At 43.9% G+C, this 25,209-nt stretch overlaps 4 protein-coding genes and 1 long non-coding RNA gene across 17 annotated transcripts in view; 2 read left to right on the top strand and 3 right to left on the bottom strand.

Moving 5' to 3' along the window:
* LOC101468794 (uncharacterized) overlaps positions 1–761 on the top strand; it is a 10,049-nt gene extending 9,288 nt beyond the window's left edge. For all 3 annotated transcript variants that reach the window (XM_012915938.3, XM_004574849.5, XM_076878998.1), the window contains exons 4-5: positions 128–192; positions 615–761. In XM_012915938.3, the coding sequence (XP_012771392.2) occupies positions 128–192; positions 615–761 (212 nt within the window). The remainder of the gene's footprint in view (positions 1–127; positions 193–614) is intronic.
* On the bottom strand, positions 215–8,743 carry LOC101464885 (protein sax-3). 6 transcript variants are annotated; one of them, XM_004574836.5, is made up of 9 exons: positions 8,646–8,743; positions 6,168–6,547; positions 5,020–5,277; positions 3,099–3,368; positions 2,877–2,945; positions 2,503–2,547; positions 2,309–2,419; positions 1,636–1,692; positions 215–1,565 (listed from the first exon to the last, which is right to left on the bottom strand). In XM_004574836.5, the coding sequence occupies exons 2-9, from the start codon at positions 6,229–6,231 to the stop codon at positions 1,390–1,392; spliced, it is 1,050 nt and encodes a 349-aa protein (XP_004574893.3). In that variant the 5' UTR covers positions 6,232–6,547; positions 8,646–8,743; the 3' UTR covers positions 215–1,389. The 6 variants fall into 6 exon arrangements, with proteins under 6 accessions (XP_004574893.3, XP_076735111.1, XP_004574892.3 ...); XM_076878996.1 differs by having other exon boundaries at positions 1,636–1,695; positions 8,646–8,741; XM_004574835.5 differs by having other exon boundaries at positions 1,636–1,695; positions 5,020–5,274; positions 8,646–8,740.
* A 585-nt stretch (positions 8,744–9,328) lies between these two features.
* On the bottom strand, positions 9,329–14,974 carry LOC101464028 (uncharacterized). Of its 5 annotated transcripts, none has more exons than XM_024798482.2 (11): positions 14,877–14,974; positions 14,383–14,661; positions 13,379–13,627; positions 12,697–12,786; positions 12,407–12,502; positions 11,196–11,261; positions 10,642–10,719; positions 10,485–10,535; positions 10,209–10,277; positions 10,067–10,118; positions 9,329–9,950 (listed from the first exon to the last, which is right to left on the bottom strand). In XM_024798482.2, exons 1-11 carry the CDS (start codon positions 14,935–14,937, stop codon positions 9,815–9,817), a joined length of 1,227 nt encoding a protein of 408 aa, XP_024654250.2. In that variant the 5' UTR covers positions 14,938–14,974; the 3' UTR covers positions 9,329–9,814. The 5 variants fall into 5 exon arrangements, with proteins under 5 accessions (XP_024654250.2, XP_076735479.1, XP_014267474.3 ...); XM_076879364.1 differs by having other exon boundaries at positions 10,651–10,719; positions 12,407–12,511; XM_014411988.3 differs by having other exon boundaries at positions 12,407–12,511.
* LOC143414618 (uncharacterized) lies at positions 12,204–13,831 on the top strand. Its single transcript, XR_013095268.1, has 3 exons — positions 12,204–12,323; positions 12,439–12,520; positions 13,532–13,831. It is a non-coding gene; the product is annotated as an uncharacterized LOC143414618 (long non-coding RNA).
* Positions 14,975–17,765: 2,791 nt separating the features above from the next.
* LOC106676089 (uncharacterized) lies at positions 17,766–24,343 on the bottom strand. Of its 2 annotated transcripts, none has more exons than XM_076879368.1 (6): positions 24,253–24,343; positions 22,376–22,654; positions 21,789–21,860; positions 20,940–21,047; positions 20,604–20,669; positions 17,766–20,453 (listed from the first exon to the last, which is right to left on the bottom strand). In XM_076879368.1, the coding sequence occupies exons 1-6, from the start codon at positions 24,311–24,313 to the stop codon at positions 20,428–20,430; spliced, it is 612 nt and encodes a 203-aa protein (XP_076735483.1). In that variant the 5' UTR covers positions 24,314–24,343; the 3' UTR covers positions 17,766–20,427. The 2 variants fall into 2 exon arrangements, 1 of the variants encoding a protein (XP_076735483.1); XR_001342191.3 differs by having other exon boundaries at positions 20,417–20,453; positions 20,604–20,736.
* Positions 24,344–25,209: the final 866 nt, after the last annotated feature.

Genomic DNA, 25,209 nt, shown 5'->3' on the forward strand with positions numbered 1-25,209 from the left:
ATTGAGTCAATGAGTCAATGATGCTGCTGTCTGTGCTGAGCTCTGATGTGGGTGTACATCACGTTCTGATGTCACTCTGAGTCAGCTTCGTCTCCCTCACCTGTCCCATGTCTCGTTTCCTCTGCAGGTAAACCGTCTGTTTGCTCCTGCTGTAACCCATGGAGACGGGACGACGATCACCGGGTCACAGAGGTCAGTGGAAGGTCACGAACAGTCACACGAACAATCTTTAAAAATCATGTTTCCTCCTTTACGAGCAAATAATTAAAGTGAGTGAATCTCTCAGTGTGTGAGTTTCAAACAGGTTCTGTTTTATTACTGCTTCTAAAAACAAGCTCCACATGCAGCACAGCACTGTGCAAAAGTCTTGAACCAACCCTCGTTTCTTTATGTTTTGCCAGTAAAATCTGAAAAGGTGCTTTCACTGAAACATGAACATAAATATTTGGCAGCTTTTATCTTCAGCACAGCTGAACGCTGAGATTCAGAGGATTCACAGGCCTGTGCTGAGCACCACGCAGTGCAGGGAAGCCAGATGTAGAGACCTCACACATGAACCTGCAGCATGATGACCTGCAGTTTAATCAGATCTTTTACTCTTTGTGTCTCTGCAGGAAGAGTCTTTGCATTATTCCAGCCTGAAGCATCCAGACAAGCCCCGCCCCACCACCAGGAGAGGAACCGGATTGGCTGAAGAGAAGGTCCTGTACTCAACAGTGAACATGTGCAAGAACTCAAAGGCATCACATGACCACAGATAGAAGCACTTTAAATGAGCGTAAATGAATTTTTTAAATTAATAAAACTGTGAAAATATGTGATTAGATTTCAAAATCTAGATTTTAGTTTATTTGTTTGTGTAAACAGATAAGATTTATTTTTCAGTGAGCAGAAAAACTTAAAATGTTAAATATCCAGAAAGTTGCAATGAAAGCAAAATGTTTGTAAAACATTTCTGTTAATAAAGTAACAGCCATGAATGTAAATCTGCCACAGCAGATAATTACTAAACTAAAGAAAATCCTTTTTTACCCATGTGTGTGAATAGTTCCCTCGGGTCAGTTTCAAATCTTTATGTCTGTGTCTGAATATTGCTGCTGTAAATATGTTTGCTGTGCTGCTTCCATGAACAGGTTCCACACTTTGTCTGTTACTAATAAACTGATTCTGACACCACGATCTGTCCTGATGGCCGCCGCTCCAGATGTGACGCTCCACATGTGGACGCCTGTGAACGAGTCCTCGCTGTAACATGTAAAGACTCAGTGAAAGCAGCTGTGCTGCTGAAGCAGAGAGTGAAACATGAAACCAAACTGACTGACAGGATTTTAACAGCTTGTGTCGCAGGTGAAACTAAGCTTCCCGTCACACGACCGTACACTCAGACTTTCAGAGTTTGTGCTCAGCTCTCGCTGCAGGTCTGCTGACGACAGAGGAGTAGATGACGCTGTGGTGGCTCTGCTCCGGCGGACTCCTGCTGGGTCTCTCTCTCCAGTTCTGTCGGCCCAGAGAGGCGTAGTGGATCGTCTCCCCACAGAGGGGCGGGGTCTCTAAGTCCTCACCCTCTGCAGACAGACACACCGTTTTAATCCCTCGTAGACTGACGTGAGGACATCGAACACCTGGTGAGGTTACCTGTCGGTGCGCTGGACGCCGTCCACGGCTGCAGCTCTGTGTCTTCACGTGTCGGTGCTGCTGCATGGAGAGATGAAGAGCGCAGCATCATCAGAAAACACGCTGACTCTAATACTGGATTCTGTTACCATAGCAACATCCATATTTTTGCATGTGCGGATTCATGTTTTAAACACAAAGTTTTGTTTATCTGAAGCTGCAAAAAAGAATCGGTCAGCTCTCTCGTCAATAAAATCCTTTTAAACATAAATGAATCAGCCAACACGCTTCAGACTGCCTGAAATATAAACATCACTGAATAATAAATAACAATTAAATGCTGATAATGATGCATGAAAAAAGTTCAGTATGAAAAACTGAAGCAGTGAAGGTGAATAATCTGAAGATGTCAAATATAAATATTTTTAATCAAATATTCTACATAAATAAATGAATTCATTAAAAAACCTTTGATGATAAAAACTTTCTCATGTCCCCCAAAATCATAGTTTCTTCTTTTTTTAAATCACATTTCAAATCATTTACTCTTTCACTGAATTCACTCGCACTCTGTGTAATCCCAGTCTGTGCCAGAAGGTGGCGCAGCGTGTCATAGTCTCAGGCAGGGTTGCTTCTAGCAGCATCCGTCTGCACGCACCCTGACAAACCCAGGAACTTAAATCCAAACGTTCACCTGCAGCTCTGCGTTTCCTCCTCCTGCACTTCATGCTGGTCAGCAACACACAGACAGCAGCTAAGAAGATGATCATCAACCCCACGCTGACGACAGCAACCAGCAGCAGAACTGAGAGCGCACACAACATCTGGTTCATGAACACGCGACACATCTGGCAGAAAACTACAAACGCGGTTTATACCCGGACTGACCGTTCTCAGGTCTCATGTTGCTCTTCTTCTTTATTTCTCCCACTTCTAATAAACAGAGCGAGAGGACGCACACACCCACACTGGTCGCACACTCACAACGTTTAAATGTCAAAGGTCATGTGAAAGTTTGCATCCAATAAACAAAGACATCTCATTTGAGGATTAAGATTGTGGTCAATTATATTTCACACAACTAAATAAAGACAACATTTGCAGGCACAGACAGATTTAAGGAAGTATGACGTAGATCCATTTGTAGCGCAGCACACGGGCAGGTTTGGTAAATCCATGTACGGTATGATTGCAGACAGCAGCGCTGTTTCACAGCTGTTACGTGTTTGAGTGTGGATGTATGATGATGTGTGTGGTGTTACCGGCTGTCACCACTGCAGGTGATGGAGGTGTGCTGGTGGACGGAGGCTGGCTGCTCGTCTCTGCGTGTGCTGGGAATGCAAACAGTTTCTATGTTTAAATCCTGGTTCACACAAACATGAATACAAAGCTCATGAAACAACCTGTAAATACACAAAACATGAACACGTGTAAACTACAGACAACGTGAAAGCAGCAGGTGAGTCCAGGCTGGACCGACCCACCTGCGAGGACCGTGACTCTGGCCTGCAGCAGCCCGTTGCAGACGTACTCTCCAGCGTCCTCTGGCTGCAGGTCCTGGATCTGCAGGGCGTCGTTGGTGAAGCTCAGCCGGCCGCCGCCCCTTTCTGGTTTCACCGTACCGTTTCTGTACTTGGTGAGGACGGCCTCCCGCCTCTCGCCCTCCCTCTGCTGGAACCACCTCTGTTTGGGTTTGGAGGAGCCGCTGCAGGGGAGCAGCAGCGTCCGGCCCGCGGACACCGTGTAGTCCCGACCTGAGGAGAAGACGCAGAGACATTCGCGCTGTCACTGCTGACCTTCTGTACTTGAGTGGCTGTGATATTGACAGGCGGCCGTAGGGACAGGGGGTTGGGCAGCGCATCTGTAGGTTGCCGGTTCGATCCCCGGGATCACAACCTGGTCGTTGTGTCCTTGGGCAAGACACTTTACCTACCGCCTACTGGTGTTGGCTTCTGTCAGTCTGCCAGGGCAGCTGTGGCTACAACCGTAGCTGCCTCCACCAGTGTGTGAATGAATAGTAAAGCGCTATATATATAAATGCAATCCATGATTATATTGTTCACGGCTTCTTGCTGGATCTGTGCTTCCTGTGTCGACTTTATTCTGCAGTGACGTTGTCGTGGTGCTTGTGCGTCGCTGTGGTGCCCTCTGCGTGAGGTGCAGGCTTTTGTTGGAGAGGACGCTGCTGTGGCGTCTGCTGGTTGCAGCCTCTGCAAACTAAAGCGGACTCGTCCCCCTCCCTGCAGCTGTGCTCATGCTGGAGGTGTTGAGCTCACAGACCTGAGGATGAGCAGCGCAGCTCCTCACACACGCCATGGCGTGTGAATGCTTCACCGCAGAGTTGCTAAAGCTCGTGGTCAGTCACCGATTGTAGCATGCAATCACACGCAAACAGACTCAGTGACCTATTAAAAGATGGTGTGATAATGACGAGCTGCTCTGCAGAGATAAGCCGGCTGTTTCTGCTCGCTCAGTTTCATATTTAGGCCACACATTTCCTGTTTTTATCGTTTCCACTTTAATATCCAGTCATCTTTCTGGAGGCGTGTGTGAGACAAATTTAAACAGTGGAAATGTTTCTTTTCACATCACTCCCACTCTGTGCCTCCGTGCCATCCACTTCTCTTTTACATAGAAAACTGATCATTTCGACACGTCCTTCTTCAAACCGCTGGCTTCCTTTGAGCCTCTGTGTGGTTTTAATGTGCCTGCATCAGTGTGAGGGCACTTCGTGCTGTCATCGATTCTTCAGCCTGAAGAGCTGGTGACTGTGTGAGTGCAGACGTTAGGTTTCATACTCAGTTCCTTACTTTGGAGAAGCTGCGTCAGCGATAAGCAGACATTTCTGCACTGCAGAGCTGATGAAGAAGTGAGCGCTCAGTTCACAGGAGTGTTTGCCACACATGCATCTGCCTGCTGTGTGCAGACGGAGCGATTTGTATTGTGTAACTTGTCTCTGTCATTGGCTCCCAGCCGGCTGCTACTCCAGCGGGAACAAGTACAAATACTTTGCTACTGTACTAGTAGAGTTTTCAGGTTCCTGTGTTTGACTCGAGTAGTTTCTTTTATACTTTTAACTTTTATTCGCTACATGTTGAAACAAATATTCGTACTTTCTGCTCCTTACATTTGAAAACAGGCTCGTTACGTTTGATTGGACGGTTTTGAGGTGATTTATTATTTTGTCGCTGCGAGGCTTCAAACATCAAACTGATTTGAACCTGATCAGGATCACATGAGAGGAAACTCAGTTCGATTATTAATGACCAGGAGATTACAGCGTGTGGCAGAGTCAGGGCGGCCAGGCTGTCGTAAAGCTTTTCCCTGTTCCTCGTCTTTCCCTGCATTTATTATTTGTTTCCCACCCCCAACCCACCCACCCTGGTGGCTCCACCCCCAGCATACCTGTCAGCACCTGCAGCTCAGCCACCAGCTGCTGGTTACAGCGGTATCTTCCATGATCCGACTCCTTCAGATGCTGGACGCAGAGGTCGCCATTAACCATGAGGCGGTAGCGCCGGCAGTCCTTGTTGGTCTTGTAGCCGCCCCGTCGGATCACCAGGACCTCCTGATCCTGCCGAGTCCAGATCACGTCTGAGCTGCCAGAGCTGCCGCACGGCAGACAGACGTGGTGATTCTCAGGGACCGAAAACCAGATCGCTGCTGGGGCAGAGGACGGGGTCACACATCTGAAACTGTCGAACTCAAGCAGTACAAATGTGCTTTAAATACAGCCACAGGTCCTCTAACGTGGCTGAACCAATGCAGCACACAGGTGAGCTCACCTGGTTAAGCTGCATTAAGGCTTAACATGGTTTACTGTGAGGTTAATAAAAGACTTTCTCATAGAGGCCGTTTGCTTTGGTAACTTCTGCCTGAAAGACGTGAAGATGACGACGTCCACGACACTTTAAACGTCAAACGTAAAAACAGGGCAAAGGCTCAAATGTTGCTGTGGTCATCTTTTATATACAGTCTCGTGCAGGTTCTCCTTTAGTGATCCGTCTCCTATATTTAGATGATGTGATGAAGCTGTGTGACACTCACACCCTGCTGATGCCCTGGCTTCAGTTTGTTTCCTCTTTTATCTCATGGAAACGTCTGCGTCTAAATTTACAACGTTGCAAAATGTTTGCTGGACAGCGTTTTGTCGAGCAGGGCGGTGAACGATGTCGTGTGTCAGAGGAAATCTACACGCACTGACTGTAAACATGCATAACTGTGGATTTATGACGTTTTCATCTTTAACTTATTTTGCACCAATAAAGAAATAATCATCTTCCGATGGACTCTTTCATAACAGCATGTGAGTCATTTCAGTCCATCAAAATGTTTTTATGGGAATTTGACACAAAAAGATGTTTTTCTAGAACATGTTTGATTACATCAAGTTTGCAAAAATGGAAACAACAACTGTACAAAAGTAAACTGAGGCGTGCACCGTCCAACTTTAACCCAACAAAGGCAACCCATAAATAAGAACAACTGTATTATTGTTTCCTCGCGGTTCCCTGAAAGTGTGACGAGGACAGAAGAACGGGAGGTTTTCGTACCTGTGGAGTTTCCCGTGCAGCCGATCAGACCTGAGAGCAGGAACCAAACGTGACAGGAGAACATGTTCAGGAACAAACGTGGAGCTGCAGAGCTGCCGACGCGCCTCGAGCCTGTCTGTCTCTGCACCGCTCTTCCTCTCCTTCCTCGTCCTCAGTGACTCAGGGAGCGTCAGCGGCCTGGAAAATAAAGAGGCGTGCTCCCGCTGCAGGTCTGCTGTGTCGCATGGATCTGATGAGCAGCTGGAAGCTCTCGGATGAAGGACTAGCTGAGATTTTAACCTTTGTTCCTCTGAATGTTTGTGTGAAAGTCAAACAAAAGGTAAACATGACGACATCATGCTCGCAGCAGGAGGCGTGGAAGGTTTGATCCTGAGGATTTCCTGCAATTAGAGAAAAGTCACATGATGAAGGTTAGAAAACACCTGTGGCTCTGTGACGTTATCATCACCTGCAGAGTGGAATCACTTTAAAACATCACAGACTCGGACTAATGCAGGGAAACATCCCCTCAGGCTCGCTGTCGGTGCAGCTTGATCACACGGTAAACACACGTGTTGGCTCGAGGCGCTGCAGCAGACACGTGAATATTTCATTATATCCTCAAATATCTCTGAGGCTTTACCAGGTGTGTTTCCCAGAGCCGGAGGATGATCGATGAGCGAGTCCTGATGAGATCCACCTTTAGGGAAAAACAGGCTTTTGTTCACTCAACAGTTTTGTCTTTTTCTTTTTTCCATGGAAACGTGAGAAAAATGCTGGAAAAGCCTGAATTTCATTGACTCAACTTTAGGCTCTGTGTGACACACATGGAGATAAATAACTTCACAGAGGTTCACACTGTAACGTTTTCTGGGTAATTTCCTTCCTTTAACGTAAGATGACAGAAAAAATGACACTGAGGTCACTTGTCCCCTGTGAGGACACCTGCCTCAAAACTCCCATCATCTTAAACTGGTTTCCTGAGCTCGCTGCACTCAGACCTGCAGCAGTTTAAAGTGTGTCTCATCACACAGAGACGTGAAGCTTCAGTCTTCAGCGTCTCTCAGCACAAACACTTTCACTGATCAACGATCAGCGATGAAGGATCAGCAGGGTTTCTGTGACAAACTGAACTGTTTTCTAATTCGTCTCCTTCGTTCACCTTTTCTTTTATTTCTACATCTCCACGTGATGAAGACGAGGGGGACGACAGCAACCAGAACCAGCTGCTGCTCAGAATGAGCCCCTGGAAGAAGACACAGTAACGCAGCTCAGATCAACGTGACGCACCTGAAAGCACCAAAGAACCAGGAGCTCTGCTCAGACTCAGCCACAGCTCAGCTTGTTTCTGATGTACCTGATACCTTTAGAGCCGGTCGGAGCGGGCACGCTCTGTTTTGTGTAACTATTTTAAAATCCCGGTAGCTCTGCAACCACATAAGCTAGCAATATGATTCTTTTGCATATGAAACCGGAGGAGTTGTACTTACATCTTATGCCATCAGCTTGTCCTCGGTCACAGTTTCCTTCCACATAAAGCTTTGCAAAAACTGCATAAAAAGCGCTTGCAGCAACAAAAACATAATATTCCAGAAACACGCTTTGCCGATCCGATCAGCTGTTTGTAACACTTCCTACGTCCACCATGACCTGCCCGAAATCGGAAGTGACATCATTTTGCGGAAATGTAGTTTTTTACCATCGTGGCCTCATGAGCCTATACTGGTGTTTTTAAAAGTTATGTTTGACTTTATGACTTTCTGTGTGGTTTCTGGGATGCTGAGGACTCAGATTGCACTGCTGGAAATAGTTTATTTTGATGCAGATGCTACTTTTTTGCAAATTTGCACTATAATATGTATTTTCGTTTTTCCTGCAGTATATAAAAATTGGTGTATTTCAAAAATAAAACTATGAAGACACTTAAAATAAATTTCCTGTGGTGGGAAACTATTTTGTGCAACGTTTTTGTATTTACAGTTTTGAGGGATAAGCCTCTTAAATTTCTCTAACTAGAAATATATGTTAAAAAAACAAAAACGATTTTCAATTTTTTTTGCAATTTATGTAATTACTATGCACTTAATGCAGACATATTATTAAAATCTGGGCTATAATGGTTGTATTGATGTATAGCAACTTGAAATGGCTCCACAGCATGTAAAAATATAATATAAGCTCTGACGGACTTGGTTCTGTGGTCGGTCTTAAAGGGTTAAAGAATAAACATGCTTTCATTTACATCTGCTGGTTTCAAAAAAGGAGACAAAACAATGAAACTAGATTCATATTTTGGCAACTTTTTCAAATAAGGTGTCGTTGTTAGAGACATTAAAGCCTCAGCCAATCATGTTTGCTCTGTAAAGCGGCCACAGCACCTTTCTGCGACGTGTCAGTCGGGTCTTTGGTCACATCCAGATTAACCGCTGCTCCGCCAGCACAGGAGTACAGTCCAGAGTCGCTGAGCTGAACGTCTCTTAAAGTTACGAGTCTCCTTACCTGCAGCGACGTTAGAGCCCAGAGCAGCGGCTGCTAACAGGCAGCAGCACACGTCCAGCTTCATCCTGACTGCAGTCATCAGCTCACATGAACACACTCTGTGGGCTCACAGCATGTTTCTCATCAGCTCAGCGTGCTCGTCGCTCAGTGCTGATAAATGTCAGAAACACGTACACGTGACACGTGTCTGCTGCGCTCACTGTCTGCTTGGATGATTATAAACAGATGAAGTCCTGAGGTCACAATTCTGAATCTTACAGCTACAAACCTCCACGCTGTCACCTCCACGGCGTGGAGGATGTAACATGGAACACAGGCGAGGAACATTAACTAAACCTAAAGACTAAGAAACAAGTAAGGGAGCTGGAAGAGACGAGAGCAGCAGAAGCCCTGAATCAGAGTAACATAGCTTGTGTGTTTGTCCAGGTTCATTCATGTGTTATTAACAGACCGATGACGGTGACACAGGAAGGAAGCTGAGCAGCTGATGGGCCGTCTGTGCTTTCAACAGCTGAAGCTGTGAAGCTCAGCGGACACGTCTGCACACAAACACAAAGTCAACACAAATCTACTGTTTTCCAAGTTTACTTGATCTAAATGTGAATATTATCAGTGTTTTAAATGTGACTGCAGCAGACGTGTGACATGTTTCGTCATTAATACCAAAACGCTTTAAATCAAAGCTTTTATTCATGTGTTCATGAAGTGAATCAACTGCACTCAGAAACTTTCTCAGGCCAACAATAGTTATCTTACAAGCTTTTGTCTTTATAATCATGTCTGTAAAGGATTTTTATCACTTTGACCTTCAGATCAATCTACTGACTGGAGGAAAGGTCAGAGGTCAAACACACACACTACAGCACACTGTAAGAATCAAAGCTTTTAGCTTTTTGTCAATTTTCCACCGATGAATCATGAACCTCGAACACGTCGATGGACGGAGGACAGATTTCAGGCTCCACCCCCCACCGCAGCCACCCTGCGCTGGATGAGTGGGTGGGTGTGACCATGAGCTCTGCACCTCAGCACAGTTGGGTCAGAATTTATTTAAGCTTTTTAGCGTAAGTGTTTAAAGACAGACACACTAACAAAAGCCTCCTGGGTCGATTTCATCAGCTGCAGTTTCACAATAATTCAGAATAATCTCGACATATGCATGTTACATGTTACATGTTCCCATGAACATCTGTGCTGTGCAGACTGTTCCTGACAGCAGGACATTCAGGTGAAGCTACACCGGTCCGGCCTGGTTCTTGGGTTTCTTCAGTAAGACATACGTGTTGTTGACGGGCTGTGAAGAACCTGTGGATCATAAACATCATCAGTCTGAGTGGGTTGTGTGTAACAAACACAGCTGTGCAGGTTTGGCGTGTTCACCATGAGTTTGTGTAAAATGAGGTGCTGATCGTTAAAATGACCTTTTTTTATTTCCATCACTAAACGTGGCACCAATCACAGAATATGGAGAATCTGCAGGAGGAAAAGAAAAACATTTAAATTTATCACCAGAACCTCTCATTTAGATGGGACTGTAAATAGTGATGGCAGCTCAGGTGTTACCGGTCGTGTTTCCAGTCCGTGGCAGCTCAGCGATGGTGTCGTATGTGGCATCACTGTGGTTTGATCCTCCTGTTAAAATGTTTATCAAATAGTCTTCATCAGATCCAAGTAACAGTCCAGTTTTAAGCTGTTACACACAACAAATCAACATTTTCAGCTTTAGAAGACACCAGATCCAAAAGTTTGATCACACAAAATAATTTTGGGTTATCCAAAAATAACTCATGTGTGGCTCTTTTAGTACCCGTCCAAATCAGAAGCAAGAATTAAAGTTACCTTTATTATTTCCAGCATGGAAAGTGGAAGCAGTCAAGGAATGTGGAAAATCTGTAAATGAAATATTTTGATTAGATGCAGCATGAAGGTGGAAGGAGATGAAGTGTCAGCAGAAGGTTTGCTTAGATCATGTGACTGTGAAGGCTCAGTGCAGCACAGGTGTTACTGGTGTCGTTTCCAGTCTGTGGCAGCTCAGCGATGGTGTCGTATGTGGCATCACTGTGGTTTGATCCTCCTGTCAACAACAAGTCTCAGTAAGAGTTTGGCAGACATCACTCTCCTGCTTTACTGTTGATGAGGTTCAGAATTTGAAAGTTATCCAAATGGACCGATTCGTATACAGCACTTTGGGGATCAAACCACCGACCTCCCAATCAGCAGAGGACCTGCTCTGCCGCCTGAGCTACAGCCAACCCAAACATCCAAACTTCAATCGGCTTAATTACAGAATGAACTAGAAGACGACGATAGAGTAAAAATAATAATATGAAACACAGCTACAAGATTTCAGTGCAGTTTTCAGTTTAAAATATTATCTACATAACATCTAATGATGGAAACAACAGGAGGGGAAATAATTTAAGTGGCTGCTCCATCAGGCAGTGTGCAGGTCGTAGGCGAGCTCCTGAGAACAAACACTGGATTCATTCAGACTATCAAACTACAAGCAGCTCCGATGATGAGCCTCAGTCACAGCTGCTTCACTCTCACCATTTATAAGATGAAGTTCTGCTCCAGCTGGTATCTCATCATAGACGTGGAGCTGTTTGTCAGTCCCTGCAGACAGATCAGAGTCAGCTCCTGCTTTAAAGTTTAAAACACGCTGCCTGTGATGACGTCCAGCTGTGATAATGAAAGTGAAGCTAAACTGGACTGTGGCTGCTTAGGAAGCTTTTGCTGTTAAACTGAGTTTAGGAAATACTGACCGCTGACCTTTCACCTCACATACTTACAGTGACCAACCTGCTCTCACCTCGAAGGTGTCTGTTTGCACCAGAATAAAGTCCACAGGATGTAAAATCAACAGTGAGGCAGAATAAAATCATTTTAGGTTTGGAGTTAACAGTAATATTATATAAGTGCTGTGTACTCATTTAAAATGAAAGATTAAAGATTCATTTGTAGAAAAGAAACTGTAACCTTTGAACTTGTGTTAGCTTTATTGTTAGCTAAGCTGCTAACAGCATACGCTAATTTATTTTATTTTATTACTTTATTCACATCTTCACTCACCGAATGGAATCTGTGCACAGAGGTGAACACGCAGTAGTAAAACACAGCTAACTGAACTGCATTAGCTCAGGTGGCTAATGTGTTAGCATGATGTGTTAGCATGACGTGTTATTATGATGTGTTAGCATGATGTGTTAGCATGATGTGTTAGCATGACGTGTTATTATGATGTGTTAGCATGATGTGTTAGCATGACGTGTATTATGATGTGTTAGCATGATGTGTTAGCATGACGTGCATTATGATGTGTTAGCATGATGTGTTAGCATGACGTGTTAATATGATGTGTTAGCATGATGTGTTAGCATGACGTGTTATTATGATGTGTTAGCATGATGTGTTAGCATGACGTGTATTATGATGTGTTAGCATGATGTGTTAGCATGACGTGTTATTATGATGTGTTAGCATGACGTGTTAGCATGACGTGTTAATATGATGTGTTAGCATGATGTGTTAGCATGACGTGTTAGCGTGATGTGTTAGCATGATGTGTTAGCATGACATTTGAGCTGACAGACAGACCGCAGCTCACAGCCACCATCGTACTAACAGATGTTTCAAAAGAACCGAGTGAAGGAAGCTAAACTGGACCACAGCAGATATGTGAGAATGATGCGACTAACATGTCTAAACCAATGAATAAGTCATGTAAACCACAGATTCTGGTCATGTTTCTCTTTACTCACCTCGTCTGCTGGACCTGCATCTCCACATGAAGCAGGCAGTGATGAGGATGAGGATGGAGAGAAGAAGAAGACCAGTTCCTATCAGGAAACTCTGCACTGGAAAAGCTGGACAAGGTCAGAGTGATGAACACGGATCATGCATCACATACATGGACACTCTGTAATATTTAATATATAAACACATCAGACCTCACTCTAAAGGTCATTTATGCTACAGGCCAGAAGAGATGAACATGTTTACATTTAAATCTGTTCAACTGCACTCGTTAGATTCTTTGATGCAATCATACCTGATGGAGCATCGGGGGGTGATGCAGGTGTTACTGATGCTGTATGAGTTGTAGCAGTAGGTGTTGTTGTTGTTTTTGTTGTCTTATTATCTTAAGTACAGAAAAAAGAAAATGTAGATACATAAAAAATAACAGCTTAAAAATCAACGATTGAACTTTAAATATACGAGTTGGTTAAAAACAAACTCCACATACAAACAAAGTAAAAAACTGAACTGAAGAATTTCACATAACATCTTGTGATTTGTGAACAATGATTGGATGCTGTCTGACTGATGCTGATTAATGTCACGCGGTGAAGCTGACATGTTTTAACTTTGTGTTTTTAAGCATTTGTGCATGAGTTGCTGTGTTTCATCGTTTTTAATCTTTAATAATGTCCAGTGTTTTATTCGTACAGTTTCATTGCATGCTTTTATTGTGTATATTGTTGACGTGTTCCCGGAAGTCTTAGCTGGCATGCCAGTTAAGACTGTGACCAATCAGGGTTCGCCCTTGGCCACCGTAGGCCAATAAGAGGACCTGGCGGGGCAGATGAAGGGGGCTAGAGGTAGAGCATGAGAGACTGCAGCAGCGACACGGCGGGATAGCCGGTGGTCGGCGACTGTTGCAGAGAGCGGCAGAAAACAGAGGAAACTCTACAAAAACATTTCTGTGTTACTTTTGGGTTCATGTGTCTCACCTCTGTCAGATCTCTGTCCTTTGGTCACATTCAGATAAGCAGCTGGTTCTCCATCACAGTAGTACAGTCCAGAGTCAGCAGGCTCAGCTTCTCTTATACGTAATGTTGTGTCCTCCGTGGAAACAGAAATCCTTCCTTCATTTATTTCTCCAGAGTCTCGTCTCCACGTGGGAACAGCTGATCCTCCAGCATCATGAGAACAGTTCAGAGTGATGCTGCTCCTCTCTGCAACACTCACTATTGTTGTTCCTGTGAAGAATTCATGACATTTATCATTAAAGTGATTCTTTCCAACGTGCTGATTGGTTTAAAGGTGGACGTCAACAGGAAAGAGGAGGACAGGGAGCACAGAGAGGGCTGCAGCCGACAGCGTTCATTGTTTTCACTGTTTCACTGCATCCATTTCTATTTATCTGTTTCCATCAAACTGGAGCTCAGGCAGCAACAACAGCACAGACAGACACGAGTCCACACAGTATATCTGCGCACTGCCCTCTGGTGGCAGCACACAGCTACTACAGGCTGTGTGAAGCTGGCCCGAGCCGCCACTTCAAACAGGAAGTCTGCGCTCTGATGATACCGGTTATCTCTGCTGGCGTTTTAGGTTTTTGATGTCAAAGCAAAGACAGAATGACATCGTCAACATAAAGTCGGTCACTGCACAAAAACCCAAAAATGCTTCAGTGTGATCGTATCAGCTGAAGTTCAGATACACTGGTTTGAGTTTACAGAGAGCAGAGATAAGACTTTTATTATTATGTAGCTGCTCACTGGTTACTGCAGCATGTGAGGTTACACATGAAGAACATTACAGTTATTACTTTATAGAAACTCATCGACAGTAACAGGAAGCACATGTGACAAAACAAAGCTGCAACTAAAGTTAAAAACACGTCTGAAATGCAGATTTTCATTCTCACTGAATTCGTTTGAGTCAGTTATTGTTTTTTTATGGAAGACGCGTGATTTTTAAACAGGTCAACTGTTAAAATGTTTGATGTTACCTGATGGGATCACTGTCAGCTCCACAGCTGCTTCATGGTTACAGAAGTATCTGCCAGAGTCTGAGGGAGCAGCTCTGAGGACGATCAGAACCCCGTCAGCCTGTGAACTGTATCGTTTCTGTGGATCATTGATGTGTTTTTTGTCTCCGTCTCCATCAGCTGTAAGTATGTCAGCTCTGCTTCCTCCACTCTCTCTGCTCCACCTCACTCCACCCTCCACAGAGTGAGGACAGGGCAGAGTGACCTGCGTCCCCTCCTTAACTCCTTCATGGGTCAAACCTGCAAAAACAAACAGTTTTCAGAATCACATAAACCTTCAGATGCTGTGGACACACAGTAACATCACACGTTTATCCTCATGTAAATAACTGGAGACTTTCTCAATGTTTTGATTTTTTAAATCAAGTTTCATAAAATTAAACTTTGATAGAAATCAGGAAGAATAACGACGCTCTACATCATCCGAGTCTCAGAAGAAGCTCAAAGAGTCTCACCTGCAGCGACATTAGAGCCCAGAGTGCAGGCCAACAGGCAGCAGAAGATGTTCACCTTCATCCTCACACAGTGCGAAGTGTCTGAACAGTTCCTGTGTGATCTGAGAACAGGAACTCGGCCTCTGTGAACACGCCTGTTCTTCTTCCTGCTGCTCACTTCTTGTGGTTAATGAATACAGATGCTCCTTTTATAGTTTGGAATGTGATGTAATTTACATTCTGACAGTTTTGTGTTATCGACTGATGCAGATATAAGACGATGTCGTCGTAGGCGGAGGTAGAAGGTTCCAGGGTGGGGGTGGTGGGGGCGTCTGATCTCCTGTCTTACTGTAGAAACCAGATCAGTTACATCAGTGAGTTTTCACCACGCAGCGAATAATCAAATAATAATCAAATAACAACTTTGGATTGTTTTAAATCATGTAGCCAGTGAGGCAGGGATCACTGACACTAATCTGATGGCTGAAGGAGGGCTGTGTGTACATACAAAGGTCAGCTGCGTTTACATACTTAATAATATGACCCGCCCATGCACTAAATGACTGTCTGTGAGGGACAGCCAATAAGAAGAGAGTTGTCTTAAAGGAGAAAGAGAGTGAAGTGTGGGGTGAAAGACGGTCAGAGGATGAGCAGCAGAGACTGAGTGGATGATCAGAGTGATGATGTCAGAGCGTGACAGTGTGGGGAAGCAGAAGTGATGAGATGAAGAAAAACCTCAGGAACATGAGGGAGCACAGATCTTATCCACAAGAAGCTTAATGTGGCATTTTTGTAAACCCGGAGTCATCAACGCTCTCGTAGTCGAGCCCAACAATGAAAATGATTTTATGCTGTAAAGCTGCTTTTGAGTCTCACGTCTGAGTCCTGCGTTCGGGTCCGACCCCGACAGCCGAGCCTGACCCTGAGTTTAACACTCTCAAAGTGTAAACGTGAGAGAGCAGAGTGATGAGCTGCTGCAGGAGGAAATTCAACACAACGATTTCACAACAGCTGTCTGTGAACTTTAGAAGAGTCAGACGGATGACACACAAGCAGAGAGCTGCAACCCTGTGGGTTTATCCAGGACTGCAGCAAGAAAACAACCACAGCACAGACGTCACAGAGGTCACAGAGGTCACTGAGGTCACTGAGGTCACTGAGGTCAGCGTCCTGGTGCTGGAAACCAAACAGGTTTGTGTTTTTAAAGCTGTGTGTGTCAGAAATCAAACATATATCATTGTGATGTTGTTTATTCTATTACTCTTGTTCTCTTCTGCTTGTTTTCTTTTTTCTTTCTCAGCAGGTGATCCAGGTGATTGATATATGCATTTTTTTTCTCTGCCCGTTCTGTTGGTTTTTGTCTTTTGCCCTTCTCCCCCGTCCCTCTTCTCAGCTGTTTCTCTTTCCCTCTTTCTTTCTCCCCTTCTTTCCCCCAGTCAAGTCTGTCCCGTATTCAGTAAGTGAAAATAAAATAAACAATAAAAGGTGAATCAAATGGACCATTACGGCAAGGCTGGGATGGTCAGTTTGGTAAAGTAAATCCGTTGGGCATCTTTCTTTGCCTTTAGACAACAATTCTGATGCAAAAGAGCCAAACGGGACAGGCAAAAAAAAAAAAAAAAAAAAAGAAATCAAACTGTGAGGCTGAAGGACTCAGACCAGTCACTGTTTCACATATTGATGAGTGTGGCTGCATTTCCTCCTGTGTCCCACTGCACTTCCTGCTTTATTTTGAAGGGTCGTCTCCTGCTCAACGTGATGCTGCTTTGTCAGCTGCTGCCTGTGTCTCGTGATTCTGCACCACAGACCTCATCATTCGGAGCAGCAGCAGCGGTGACACTGGCCTCTGAGGGATGATAGGGATGACACACAGTCTGCATGAGGAGGCTGGTGGGGTCGAAATCTTCTGCTGCTTTGGTCAGACTCATAGTTTGGGTTAAAATCCACCCAACCTCTCTAACTTTGTCTCCAAACAGCTTAACCTGAGGCGACTCTCTCATGTACTCTTTTAATCCAGCACGTCAGACTCCCTAAAAATCTGTCGCTCTGTCAGTGCCACTGTCTCCCCATCATCACAGCTGGTCTCTCCTGCAGTTGCTTTGGATGGTTGGCCTGGGTATTCAAACTCACGTCTTCTTAGCATAGCTTCAACAACAGCTGTCGTTCTTCATCAGTTTATCCCTCCTCGCTCTAGCTCACATTAAATAATCGGGTTAAACAGCCCTCTCTCTCAGACACCTCCATACCTGCACAGGTTTGTCACGTGGACGGCTGCCTCCTCCTCTTCATGGCTGCCCTCACTTCCTCCTTACTCCTCTGAACTTCCTGGTCCATAATCCTTCCTCGTCTCTCAGATACAATCTCTTTTCTCAGTGTCACATGAAGGTGACTGTCAGCCTTTGTCTTTGCTGTAGCTACCACCTAGCTATCAACCTCCTCTTCTTCAAAGTCATCCTACCATTAAATGCTGCAGGTATACACCCTCCCCTGACACCACCTTACAGTCTCCTAGCTTTCACTTTCCCCTTCCTGTGTTAGATGTAGCCCACCTGTGTGCACCTTCATCACAATCACAGTTTCATTTCTCTCTCCAAGCCCACCCAGCACCTCCGTCACCTCTGTTCCCTGCACCTGGATGTCAGAGCTCTGCTCCAATCACCACTCGCTATGATCCTGTCTGACCCCCTCCTGACCTCCACAACACTGTTCACCTGCTCCACCTTCAAGGCTTCCCCTACTCCATTTCTATCTGCACCATGGAAGAACAGCTAGCATCCATCTCCAGCGTCAGCCTTGCTTCCCGTCCACACATCTACCTTCCTCCATGATATCAGCAGCTTTATCAGTCTGGTCAACTATCATTGGTATCATAATGTCATGTACACTGAAGTGGACTCACAGTCAGGGGAATCACAGTCAGCCTTTATTTACAGTGACTTCACTAAAAACATGCGTCATACAAATGTGGAAATAGAAGCTGTGCTCCAGGGAGCAGCAGACATGCAGCATCAACGCTCAGGCAGGACCATCCCAGTCAGGACCATCCCAGTCAGGAGGGAAATCCTGGGAAGCTCTGCACAGAGGGAGGAGAAACAACATTAGAGTAAAGAGACGAGCAAACACTCATCAGAGCCAAGGCTTCACCAACGACGTCTTCCCCGGATCGGCACGCTGACAGCAGCTGCTACCTGGAGGAGCGCTGCTGACGAGCTCACAGGTGCTGCTTCAGCGTTTTAATTTTACACAACAATAAAACACCAAAAGAAAAAAATGAAGATTTTCCATAGAATAAATATCTTTAGCGTTTCACTCTGTCAGCACAGGCAGAATACACTGGGCTTTGAAATGGTGCAAAAGGATATAAAATGAGGTCATTTTCTATATTTATGACAGAGCAGAAGCAGCAAAGGGTGTGTGGTGTAGGTGGGTCATCACTGAGTCCCACTGATGACTGACATGATACCAACCTGGCTTCAAGCATCTAAAATATAAAACATGTTTAGATTGATCTTCTTTATAATTCCAGATATCCTGCTTCGTGTATCTGATGTCTTCAGTTTGTGTCCACAATGTACAGAGTAGCAAAAACACAGAAACATGAAAGGATGAGTGTGTCCAAACTTTCCTTGTTTCTCTTCCTTCTCGGCTCCACATGAAGCTCTCTTTGCTTTGCAGTCGATGAGAGGAGTTTATAAAAACACGAACATAAATACTGAGACGTTGTTGCATCTGGTACATTTTCAAAGATATTCACAGATTTAAACTGTCAGTGATTCATAAGCAAAAGTGAGACGAGTGTGTAAGGATCATATAAATGACTTCACAGTTCAGTGGTTTTCTCTTGGTTGCAGCACTCAGACTCATCAATAACTGCTCGTGTTGTTTGTCCTGAATTTGATTTGCTCAAAGACTGAAACAGCTGTTAAACAAGAGAGATTATTAACAAGGAGAAAGAGAGCAAGTTTCTCCTGTTTTGGCTTCCTGTTAAATCCAGAATTCAAAATGCTGCTCCTCACATGCAAGGTCTTAAATAATCAGGCCCCATCTTATCTTAATGACCTTGTAGTACCATATCACCCTATTAGAGCACTTCGCTCTCGCTCTGCAGGCCTACTTGTTGTTCCTAGAGTATTTAAAAGTAGAATGGGAGGCAGAGCCTTCAGTTTTCAGGCCCCTCTTCTGTGGAACCAGCTTCCAGTTTGGATTCAGGAGACAGACACTATCTCTACTTTCAAGATTAGGCTTCAAACTTTCCTTTTTGCTAAAGCATATAGTTAGGGCTGGACCAGGTGACCCTGAATCCTCCCTCAGTTATGCTGCAATAGGTGTAGGCTGCCGGGGATTCCCATGATGCACTGGGTGTTTCTTCTTCACTCTCTATGTGTTAAAGAATATATAAAAAAAATAAAATCCATTTTTTCCTTGTGATCTTATGTTTTGTTCAATTTAATCTTTTACTATTTATAAACCCTCCAGTGTCTGTTTTCATGAACAGCAGCATCAAACCAATAACTCCACATTTACCTGCAGGCAGTGTTGGTCAAGTTACTTGAAAAAAGTAATCAGTAACTAATTACTGATTACTCCCCCCAAAAAGTAATCCCGTTACTTTACTGATTACTTATTTTCAAAAGTAATTAATTACTTAGTTACTTAGTTACTTAGTTACTTTTTAAAAACACGATTTACAACCTGAAGAGGTGATAAAGTGATAGATCTTTCAGCCCAATTCTACTTTTTCTACATAATCCATCATACAAAATGTAATCAAATGGAAAAGTCTCTTTTTTTAACTTGTTTTATCAGTTTTAATCTTTTAACTTTATGCATCAAGCAAAACATTTAATTATATGCAACATTCTCTGACTTGAATAAATTAGTTTAACATTTAAACCTATTTTCTACACATTCCAGCACATAAAATAAAATATTTTTTGTGTTTTCACTCACTCTTTCAAACAGATGCAAGTAAAACACAGCAGAAAATAAATAAAGTCAAAGACTCAGCGGTCCTTTTGCTCTATTTTCACCTGTAAAGCAGGAGCAGGGTAGGCGGAGGGTTACCCTGGTGTAGGTGTGCTGCGGTCAGTTGAAGAATCCGCGCGAGTGTCTCTGTGAGTTTCCCATTACGTCGTAGCTACTCGGTGCTTGCTCGGAAGTTTAGGGGTTTTTTTCGCTGTAAAAAGAAGTTTTCTTCCCACGCACGATGGACGCTAATGTTTTTGTCACTTTTTATGGAATCAAACTCAAAGTAAGGTCAGTACTTCCACACTTTAAACGCTGCACGCTCATACTCTCTCCCGCACTCGATATATTATCCATTGTTGATCTGCACACAGCTGCTGTCACCAACGTCGCACTTGCTTACGTCACTGTCATGAGACATTCTCGCAAAAAAAATCACGGTTTTAGTAACGCAGTAACGCAGCGTTCCTACGGGAAAGTAACGGTAATCTAATTACCGATTTTGCAATAGTAATCCCTTACTTTACTCGTTACTTGAAAAAAGTAATCAGATTACAGTAACGCGTTACAAGTAACGCGTTACTGCCCATCTCTGCCTGCAGGGCTGTCAGCATGTTGATGCAGGCGCTGCTCCTGAGAAAGAACACAGAATTAATTATTACGATTAACTATCAGCAGGAATAATTTAATCAGTTTATTTCTTCCTGGAATCTGTTACTCAGACTGTGAGTGTAACAGAAGCAGAGATGAAAGTTTAGATCAGCTCAGCTGCTTCACTCTCACCATTTATAAGATGAAGTTCTGCTCCAGCTGGTGTCTCATCACAGACGTGGAGCTGTTTGTCAGTCCCTGCAGACAGATCAGAGTCAGCTCCTCCTTAAAGACAGTGAAACATGCTGCCTGCTGTGATGTCATGCTGGAAACAAGATTCAGAGCTGTTAGCTGAACCGTGCTAGCCCAGGTGGCTAATGTGTTAGCAGTTAGCAGACAGAGTGAAGGCAGGAAAGTAAACCAGACTTCAGCTGAACATGAAATAAAGATGTGAGACTGATCAGGATAAAGTGTCTAAACAAATACATAAGTCAGCTAAACCACAGCACCTCCTTTTACTTTACTCACCTCGTCTTTTGGACTTTTGTCTCCAAATAAAGTAAATGATGACGAGAACAAGGCTGCAGACGAAGACCACAAGGGCTCGGATCCCCAAGTCAAACAGGTGACGGCTGGCTGGAAAAGCAAAAGAATAATTATCTGATACAATTATTAAACAAACATGATCGACTCTACATACTATTTATTAATATCATAAACACTGCTCCAAAAACTTAAAGGAACACTTCAGAGTCTAGCATCAGGCCAGATGTTGATGCACAGCTAGGCAGCAGCTGTACTTAGAGGGGCAACAATGAGACGACCTCCAACACAGGAGCAGTTTTACAGCTGAAAGTCTCAGACATCGTTTCCTCCTCATCTTTTCTGTCTGTGTTTTCACCAGTTTGACATCCAGCTAAGGTCAGTGTGTCTACTGGTAGCACTGGGTGATACTGGACCCTCCACAGGTTGCACAGGTAGTCCAGCTTCTCCAGCTGTGGCACATTGAATACGTGCCACAGCTGGAAGCTTTGCTGTGTCTCGAGGCGTCTTTGAATTCAGCCTCTGTAGGTTTATAATGTTCATGTCCATCCAACGATGTGGCATCCTTCCATTGCTAACACGTCCTCGCTCATATTATAGATATGCAGCAATAGTTTTTCCCATTGAGATCAGACACGTTTTCAAAGTCTTCCTTTTTTTCAACAGTGTTTTTTTAATGTAATTCAGAACAGCTGAGCTTGTCTTACAGAGCATCATGCCTCAAACACACACGTCATTTATACTGTAAACAGCAGAGCTGATGTAAGTTTGACTGAGAATTACACATTTAAACCTGTGAAGCTGAATGATATGATGTCTTTGTTGGAGTCATACCTGACGGGGCAGATGTCACTGCAGGCTGATGAGTAACTGTTGTAGTTGTTGCTGCTGCGCTTGTTTCATGATCTTGAGAATACAACAGAGAATATAATTTCATACACTGAAAATGAGAAAGACTGACAGAATTACACATGTGTATTTTAGCCAAATATGTACCATAAATAAAATGCATGTTTTCAAAAAAATACAATTTCTATAAATAAGAAACAAAAACATTTGATAATATCTTGAGATTTGGAAACGATGACTGGGTACTGGATTTGTTAAAAGTGCCGTGTTATACAGGAGCAAACGCAGTGACGTCATCGACAGCACTGCTCAAACTCGAGGGTCTAAACTAAACTCATCCTGCTCTCTGCCATCACCAGTGTGTGAATGACTGAATGTAGTGTAAAGCACTTTGGGGTCCTTAGGGACTGAGTAAAGCGCTGTACAAATACAGACCATTTACCATTATTATGTAGCTGCTGGTTATTTGATGTTTGCAGATAAATGTTGTTGTAAAAGTGTTTAAAATATGTTTGCATGTCACCTGTAACAGAGATGGATTTTAAACAGAAAATAGAAAAACATGATGTTACCTGATGGGATCACTGTCAGCTCCACAGCTGCTTCATGGTCACAGAAGTATCTGCCAGAGTCTGAGGGAGCAGCTCTGAGGACGATCAGAACCCCGTCAGCCTGTGAACTGTATCGTTTCTGTGGATCATTGATGTGTTTTGTAGTTTTGTCTCCATCAGCTGTAAGTATGTCAGCTCTGCTTCCTCCACTCTCTCTGCTCCACCTCACTCCACCCTCCACAGAGTGAGGACAGCGCAGAGTGACCTGCGTCCCCTCCTTAACTCCTTCATGGGTCAAACCTGCAAAAACAAACAGAGTTTTTCAGAATTACAGCTCAGACTGAGAAATCCATAAACCTTCAGATGCTGTGGACACATGTTAACTTATCTGTGTGTGATGGGCTGTAAAAATGTCACAAAGCTGAAAACGATTATTTGCGCTTAGTTACACAGATGAAGAGTAATCAATCACATTGAAGACTTTTCACAGCATATTAGTTTATTTTACTCAAGCTTGATAATTAGAATAATGCTTTGCTCACTTAAAATAAATGAAATAATAACTTTCTACTAAAGTTGTTTATGTTGTTTTCCACCTTTTCCTTAACCAGACCCTGCAGGGTTAACCTGAGTGTCCCAGTTTGTTTAACCAGGAGGATCCCAGGCCTGATTATTGTTGATGTATTACAAATATTCTGGTTTTATTGTTATTTACTTCATTCTGAGTAAATAAATATCCATGTAATATAGTTCAAAGTTAGCGTCGTGTTCATACATGTTAAAAATGCCTGTAAATCAAATGAGCTCAGTGACAATTACTGTTTGTTTGAATCAATTTATTAATAACATAAAACCTTTAAACTGATGCAACACACATAACAATGTCACAAATATATTCAACTAAATAAATTTCTTCATTTGGGAACTAATCTTTCTAGAGGTGAACACAGTCGGTCCATCCTCTCCCTGCTCTCCTCTCCTCAGCCTCTCTTTGCTGCCTCGTGTCCTCTCTGATCAGGTCTAGCAGCTCATCATCTCTTCCCTCCCTGTCGTAGGTGGCTGACACGCTTCGCCATCGCTGTCGTTTAACTCACCCACTGCTGTGCTTGGCCCTGGAGTGTCCTCAGGCAGAGAGGACACTAGGACAGAGGCCTAATGGAAGGCATCTGTCCTGTCAGGGGTGATCAAGGAAACACACGGGAAGACAGCAGGAACCAATCAGACACAGCGAGACAGGGCAAGCAAAAGTGAACACAATGCACATGAGACAAGGACTATCAAAATAAAACAGGAAGTAGCTCTGTGTGGTTTTGTTCAGGGGAAACACGGAAACAGAACGGACGGAGCAGAAGGAGAAACACAGAGAGGAAATGGATGAAGGTGAGGAAGAGAGAGAGGCAAACAACCATGGAGACAAGACTGACTTCCACAGGAAACACAGAGGGAAGTGAACGACCTGATCAGCAAACTCAAAAGCACCAGAGGACTAAACTAGGAAGCACAAATCTCATAAATCTCTCTAAGAAAACAGCAACGATTCAGAAGTGCACAAACACAAAACACTGGGCCAACGAGCCACAACCACCACCTGCTGATCGCCAATCAGGAAACACTAATTTCCTGATTGGAGGTTGAACTGTCGTATGAAGCACTCAGTCTTTTCTAACGTTTTATAGTCCGAACAAAATGGCTTCGTCCATCTGTAAAATAACTGAGGGATAATTTTATGACAGATTTACTGTCAGTGAGATAAAAACTGTGACGCGTCGCACACTTTGAGCTGCGGTCACACCTTTATCCAAGCACACAGTCTCACACTGAACTTCACAGCTTTTATTATCTGAGTCTCATATGTAAACTATAAATATGTAAATGTGAATAGAGTGAAAGAGTCTCACCTGCAGCGACATTAGAGCCCAGAGTGCAGGCCAACAGGCAGCAGAAGATGTTCACCTTCATCCTCACACAGTGCGAAGTGTCTGAACAGTTCCTGTGTGATCTGAGAACAGGAACTGAACACGCCTGTTCTTCCTCCTGCTGCTCGTAACCACACAGCTTTACAAACACAAACTTGTTTGTGGGTAAGAGGTAACAGATGCTCTTTTTATAGTCTGTGAACATGTTTCAATGTTAACATTTAAATGGGGACATTTTTATGTTGTCGCTGACTGGAAACAGATACTCTGTCTTACTTACTCTGCAGACAGATCAACAAGCGTAAGGACTGACGACTCACAGAGGATGCAAAGTGGTATCAGCTGGAAACTTGTGGTTTTAACCTGAGCTGCAGGAAGAACAAATACACATGGAAACCAAAGGATATTAATAACATGACAAGAAGCCATTTACACGTCACAACACGGAGTCCACTGAGTTCAGTGGAAGTGAGTATTTTTAAAGCTGTGTGTCAGAAACCACACTGATCAGTCACTCATTCAGATATTGATGAAGAAGCACTGGCAGCTAAAATCCTCTTCATCAGTTCTTCACTGAGAGCACCAGATCCATGAGGCTGGGCTCTACCACACCAGGTGAGACCCCAGGTGCAGGCTGTGTAAAGAGGCCACATAACAGCAGGCTGAAGGGTGTGTCTCGTCCCTTTACTGTGTCTGCTGTAACTGAGTGGATGTCTGTTGTTGTGACGCAGTGTGAAGATGAGTTCCAAGACTCAGGACTGCTGTGGTGGGGGCACCTGCTCACCCCCTCCCTCAGAACAACACATCACTCACGTAGGAATATTGATGGAGGGTTGTGGGCGGCGTAGGTCACAGTCGGTAGGGCCATTCACGTAGCCGTGCTGGCTGTAATGCGGCGACCTGGCCCTCTTTTTAATTACACTTTACTCATGATCTGCT

This window comes from Maylandia zebra, linkage group LG22 (assembly GCF_041146795.1).
Source record: "Maylandia zebra isolate NMK-2024a linkage group LG22, Mzebra_GT3a, whole genome shotgun sequence".
In the NCBI taxonomy this organism is placed as follows: Eukaryota; Metazoa; Chordata; class Actinopteri; order Cichliformes; family Cichlidae; genus Maylandia; species Maylandia zebra.